Raw genomic sequence first — 6,303 nt, 5'->3', positions numbered from 1 at the left:
TAAAAAAGAAACCAACTATCTATAATGATTGACCTTAGCTTTTATTAATCTTACATTGCAAAACAAAAATAAAGTGAAAATTTTATTCTTTGAAATTAATTATTTTATCTAAAGGTGTAGGATTATTTTTAAGAATGAAAGTATGAGTTCCAATATTACTTTTGGATATGATTTCGGCTTCTATAGCACGGTTATCATATTTATTTTCATATGTAGTTTAGTTTCATTGCATAGACCAATTTTCTAGTTAATATTTTAAGCAACATCACCTCAACATCGGCTTTTAGAACTAACATATGACTTGACAACCTTAAATTTTAAGGCAACTTAGAACATCAGAAAACTAATACATTCTTGTAACGTATCATTTTATGTTTGATAGATACCATCTGAAAAATAGTCATACTTTTCATCTCCTAGAAACATGGATAACTAACGTTTGCTAATTTCTTGAACGACCTAATTTCTTGGTGCATGTACAACTCGTTTTACTAAAGAAATATATATTTTTGAAATCTCCAATAGTAGAAGGATATACAGAGTCAATTTGTCATTTGATAACAGTGTGCTAATGTCTAACATTTGTATTCCAAATATAAAAAGTTGTATTATCCACCTGAAAACCAAAACATGTAGTCTAGTGTTTATATTTTGTGAATTTTTAAGATGAACGTAACATAAATGATGAGTTGTTTAACCAATCAATTAAAAAAAGAAGTTGTAAATGGTTATCTTTAAACCAACCCGTGATTGAAACATTCTAATCATAAATATTTTTTACTTGAACCATGTTTAATACTTTAACCAGTTAAAAAATTCGCTCGTTTAAATTAATATAAACACTAAAAATACATCGATAGTGAATTTGCCTTTTAAGAGTTTGAAAGAAAAAAACTTGTAATTAAGTAAACAATCATATATTTAATAAGTTAAAGTTTATTGAAATTTTAAATTTAAGCTAATCTTGCCTCTTCATCCAATAATATCTTTATTAAAAAGAAAAAATTAAAGATTAAAAAGAGAAAAATAATATGCAAAACTATTAATAAGAAAGATAAATGCATTAAATATGAGAGATGAGAGTGAAAATTTTGTATTTAATGAGAGATAGGAGGAAAAATTTTGTAAAGAATACTTTGGTGATGACATGTGGCAATAAAAACATTTATTTATTATATAGTACATATACATATACATATACATATACATATACATATACATATACATATACATATACATATACATATATACACACACAACATATATACATATACATATACATATACATATACATATATATATATCACACACACACAACATATATACATATACATATACATATATATACACACACAACATATAATTAACATTATTATTATTTCCCTCTCTCGCCGGCGACAAGTAAACCCCGCCCCCGCCCCAAATCGCCCACATATCGCCGGGGGGCGGTGTTTGCGCCCTTCCTCGCCCCATTTCACCCTCAACCCACGCCCACTACACATGGCCTTAGAAGATTCAAATGGGTTATAAAGCTAACAACTTTATTGCACATTGTACATAGCACTTCAGAAGCGTTCACCATGTCACATATGATACCATCATGTACCCATTATCAGTTCATATACAAAAACAATGAACAAATGTACACTCTATATACCTTTGTAGTTTGCAACCACTATTAAGCATGCATCTCTTGTACCTCAAGTCGTCACACGAGTCCTGCGCATTTCACAAGAATCCACAACTTAGTTATATTTTTTTATTATATATTTTACATGTTTTAAAAAGTTTGTATTAATGTTATATAAAAATCACAACCTGGGAGCACTCGGTTTTCGTGTCATTCGGCTTTCTCGCCCTTTATTGACACGTAATGCAGCAATTTCCTTCTCCTTCGCAGACATTTCTCTCCTTGTTTTTTTGCTCTCTACTTCAATTGCTCTATTTAGTGTCTCAACATTTCTTGCCAATATCTGCAAATTTTAAATTACTTTGTTTCCTTATTTTTTACTCATTTAATGCACATAAATAAAAAGTAAAATGATGAAGAGTTGCATAGAAACCTCAATTGTGCTGTCTTTTTCTTTGAGATTTTGATCTTTTTGATGACAAGCTTTTTGTAAACTCAGAACCTCCTTTTGTAACATGTCATACAACATACCAGATACAAAATCTTCAGGTTTTGAGTTTGGCTTATCGGTCTCGCTAGCATGGTCATCTTCATTTGGGAATAACTTACTCGAAACTACTAATTTGCTGCAATCGTATACTTTTGACGAAATAGTCCCGGTTTTTAATAAACTTCTTGATGAATATCTACTAGATGATGATCTGGATAAACTCTCAACTCCTCCTAACGACTGGCGTTGTGAACGCCCGTTGCTTATTGGTCTTTCTGGTGTAGCACGAGACACATTTTTCCCAGATGATGATTTAAATCGTTCTTCTAGAACTTTGAATCTCAAATGGTATTTTTCCTATTAATGCGAAAAATATAAGAAAATTAAGGAAGTGAAAGTATAATGAATTGTGAATGTATTCCTTCTTACTTTTAACTGAGCTTCTGCCTTTGCGGTCCGTTCTGCAACTGTTAGTTTTTCTTTTAGATGCAGCATTTCTCCCTACAGATGTCCAAAAATAAAAAAATAAAAAATATATTGGGTTTATGAGTGTTAATGTGTTATCCTCAAGATGATATATGAACCAAATCATGCAACATGTTCAGCATGGGCGGTAGTTTCGACCTGTTTTATTAAAAACAGGGCGATATGGGCTAATCTCAAACGGGCCGAGCGTTAAAAAAATAGCTACATGGGACAGGTCAACCAGGTTTAAAACGACCATAAATTGTTTCTACTCAAATTTAAGATTGATAATGTAAAATTGTATTTTTTAAGGATTGAGATTATTGTTGTTGTACTAATTTTATAATCATAATTTAAAAAAAAAAAAAAAGATGCAATATAACGTGACGAAAAATGTTTTACAGGTCAACCAAACCCAACCCGCCACTTTTGGAGCTTGGACTCGTATTACAAAATGTCCAGTATGAAGCTTAATCCGACCCATTTGACCATTATTCAAAATGTCCGACCCGGTTTGACCCATTACTTAACATGTCTGACTTGTCACCACTAAAGTTTAGTTTCATTAGCCATAAAGAACTAAATAACACATACCTGTAAAATTCTTCTTTCCTCGAGCCATTGCTTTACAGGCATTACTTTATTGTCGGTATCTTTCCAGTCATTTGCTATTACAACCGCAACACGATTTGCAGAAATTCTAGCACGGGCTAATTCACGATCCAGTATTTTCTTTTCTTCCTACACAAGGTTTTAAAAGTAAGCAGCTAAGCACCAACTTTAAAACATAAATAGTTGCAATTTTATTAAACTTGCATTTATCTCTTGCATTCTTCGCTCGTAATCACGCACAATATTGGCAGCAGCCCCACCAGCCAAAATAGCTTCTTCGAGCTCACGAACCGTCTGAGTCAACTTTTCAACTTCTGAAACTTTTTGTCGGTTCATTTTATCCAAAATCCTGTTTTCTTCCTGCATTAACACCAAAAAAAGATAAAAATAATAATTTACAAAATATGGAATATACTATAAACCAAATGTAGCATATGTCTTAATATGTTGCATAATCTAACCTGACATATATTAACTTGTTTCATGAGCTCTTGGTTTTTGTTCTGAAGATCATCAACCGTGGAAGCTTTTGCCATGGCTATCTTAACGTTTCTCTCGGCTTCTAAAAGAGCAGATTCTTTAGATTTGCTGAGACGGTCAAGGGCTTTATTGTCATCTTGCAACTTTGATACCTGATAATGCAAAACGTCATAAACAATCACAAATATATGTGGTCAAATGTTCATTTTCTTACGATCAGACGCATGATTTATGGCCCGGTAAAGTTAAGTGTTCTTACCTCCATTCTAATCAGCTTGAGTTCCGCCTCTAATGGAGCAATAATGGCCTCAATAGGAGGCATCTCATCGTCTTTCTGGGCTGCATGAACTCTTCTAAGAGTGGCTTCTGCAGCAAATTGTGCAGACAAAGCTTGCTTTTTCTCATCACTTATCTTCCCAATCTCTAAATTCTATAAATCCATATAATAAGTTAATTAGTTTACATGTAAACAAACTTCATATACAGAAGTAAGAACAACAAGTTACAGTACCTTGATTTCTAGAAGTGATTCAGTTTTCTTAAGTTTTTCATCCACTTTCCTGAGCTCATCATTTATCTACAACATGAAAATAACAGATTATGAGGTAATATACATCATGAAAATTTAGGGAATATTGCCAACAATGTAACTTAAGTTCAATTTTGTCATTTTTTATAGAAATTTATAAAATTAAACTTTTACTCCTGAGTCTTGAATGGTCAATGAACACGAACAGTCCAGTGGGAAGTTCATTAATGCTCGTATGTCTAATAAACAAACGAACACGAACACCATGTTTCGTTCGTTTTACGTTCATGAACATTCATTTATGTCCGTCCATATATGTTCGTTTATTTGCATTTGTTCATTTGTGTACGTTCATTTATGCTCATCTATGTTCATTTAAGATTTTTAACGAGCGTACAATAACGAACACGAACATAGTCATTTTTTAAAGGAACAAACATGAACACAAATATTCTATCAATTGTTCGTTTTCGTTAGGTTCGTTTGCATGCCTACCCAAATTGTCAAATTTGGTAACCGTAATGAACTGAAAAATAAAATTAGTTAGACTACCTCTTCCACTGCCTTCTCTTTAAGGTGCTCATGATACTTTAATGCCTTGATTTCTGTATAAGCATCTCCTAATTCCCTATCTTTATCTGTAACACCAAGAAAGTTTGAACATACAAATTAGGGGTGTGCATGAAACCGAGAAAACCGATCCGAAACTGAGAAAAACCAAACCGAAGCGAAACAAAAACCGAAGGTTTGGTTTTATGTTTTCATAAAATTCAAACTTTCGGTTCAGTTTCAGTTCAGCGTGTAACTAAAAGGGAAAAAACCGAACCCAACTTATAGATTACAAAATTTTATTTTTTATTTTAAGTAATTTATATAGTATTTTAAAGCATAGAATACCTCAAATATTTTAGCCCGTTTGTATTATAAATTTATAATTAATTATTGATTAACTAATAAAAACATTTGGGCCCAAATTCATTAACTTTGGTCAAAAAAAAAATTTTGCCCAAAAAATTCAACCCCTAATAGTAAAACAGAAAAAACCGAACCCAATCCAAAACCCGAAACTCAACGGTGTTTGAAAACTCAAAACCGTCATTTCGGTTTTTGTCTAAAACTGAACAACCCATTCACACATACAATTTTGAAATTCTAGATCAACTTCAAAGTTATAGCGATTTAATCAAACATAAGTCGAAAAATTTAGGCCCAAATTCATTATTTTTGGGCAACTTTCTTTTCTCGGCCCAAAATTTTCAAGCACTAATGATAAAAACTGAAAAAACCGACACCAAACCGAAACCGAAAACTGGATTTTCAAAATTCAAAAGCGGCATTTCGGTTTTTGGTTCGGTTTTAGTCTAAGAGCGAACCGACCCATGCACACACCTACCAATTTGGAAATTATAATGGAACATAATTTGTAGATTATAACAAAATTGGAGAATTAAGAGCCTAACGAACCTCTCAGTTGGTTTTGGAGACGGTTGAGCTCAAACCGGACGGGATCTGAACCGTGCAAGTGATTAATAATATCGTCTATTTCGGTGGCGGTCCGTGATACAGATTTTTTACTGCCAAACCGGAACGAAGGCGATTTTCGCAACGGAGAAGAGTTATCCGGAAGTGCACCGTTGCTTAATTGAAGTGTTGCCATTGAATTAGAATTGAAGGATTAAGGTTTTGGTTGGTTTATAATTTATAGGATGGAGGGAATGGATGACCGTTAGTTAGCTGTTAAACCGACAAAACAGAATAGATGAATTGAGTGGTGACTGACTGACTGACTGACTGACTCTAGTAGCTGGCTTCCATTTATACTTATCTCAACTATATTATTCTTTCTGTCTTTGTCTGTCTCAACTAATGAAATGACGGGTGTCACTCCACCTTTTAGCATGTTTGCTTCTTACGATCCACGACTAACGGAAACAAACCTCCGTTAGTCTCCAGTCACCGGAAAACTCAACATTTCGTCTCAAACCTCTTTGAAACCTTAGATTGGATCTTTAGAAAACTTTATTTTAGTAAAAACTCCGGTTATTGAGGACGTTTGAACCCTAAGTGGTGGTCGCCGAAAATCTTTTTCGATCGGAA

General features: G+C 33.1%; 1 protein-coding gene across 1 annotated transcript; it reads right to left on the bottom strand.

The window, feature by feature from the left end:
- Positions 1-1,528: 1,528 nt before the first annotated feature.
- Positions 1,529-5,886, bottom strand: LOC143542825 (microtubule-associated protein 70-1-like). The gene is made up of 11 exons (XM_077035315.1): positions 5,671-5,886; positions 4,759-4,844; positions 4,189-4,254; positions 3,937-4,107; positions 3,659-3,829; positions 3,398-3,557; positions 3,180-3,322; positions 2,550-2,621; positions 2,064-2,477; positions 1,819-1,973; positions 1,529-1,719 (listed from the first exon to the last, which is right to left on the bottom strand). Exons 1-11 carry the CDS (start codon positions 5,861-5,863, stop codon positions 1,701-1,703), a joined length of 1,650 nt encoding a protein of 549 aa, XP_076891430.1. The 5' UTR covers positions 5,864-5,886; the 3' UTR covers positions 1,529-1,700.
- Positions 5,887-6,303: the final 417 nt, after the last annotated feature.

This window comes from Bidens hawaiensis, unplaced genomic scaffold (assembly GCF_021521415.1).
Source record: "Bidens hawaiensis isolate Kalapana, Puna unplaced genomic scaffold, B.hawaiensis_p1.1 tig00012997_1, whole genome shotgun sequence".
NCBI classification, from domain to species: Eukaryota; Viridiplantae; Streptophyta; class Magnoliopsida; order Asterales; family Asteraceae; genus Bidens; species Bidens hawaiensis.
This window is presented reverse-complemented; position numbering and strand designations above follow the sequence as displayed.

Coding starts and splice junctions, on each gene's coding strand:
- LOC143542825 (XM_077035315.1), bottom strand. CDS start 5,863: ATGGCAACACTTCAATTAAGCAACGGTGCACTTCCGGATAACTCTTCT. Junction 4,845..5,670: donor TCTCCAAAACCAACTGAGAG/GTTCGTTAGGCT, acceptor TTGGTGTTACAG/ATAAAGATAGGGAATTAGGA. Junction 1,974..2,063: donor AAAAAGACAGCACAATTGAG/GTTTCTATGCAA, acceptor TAAAATTTGCAG/ATATTGGCAAGAAATGTTGA.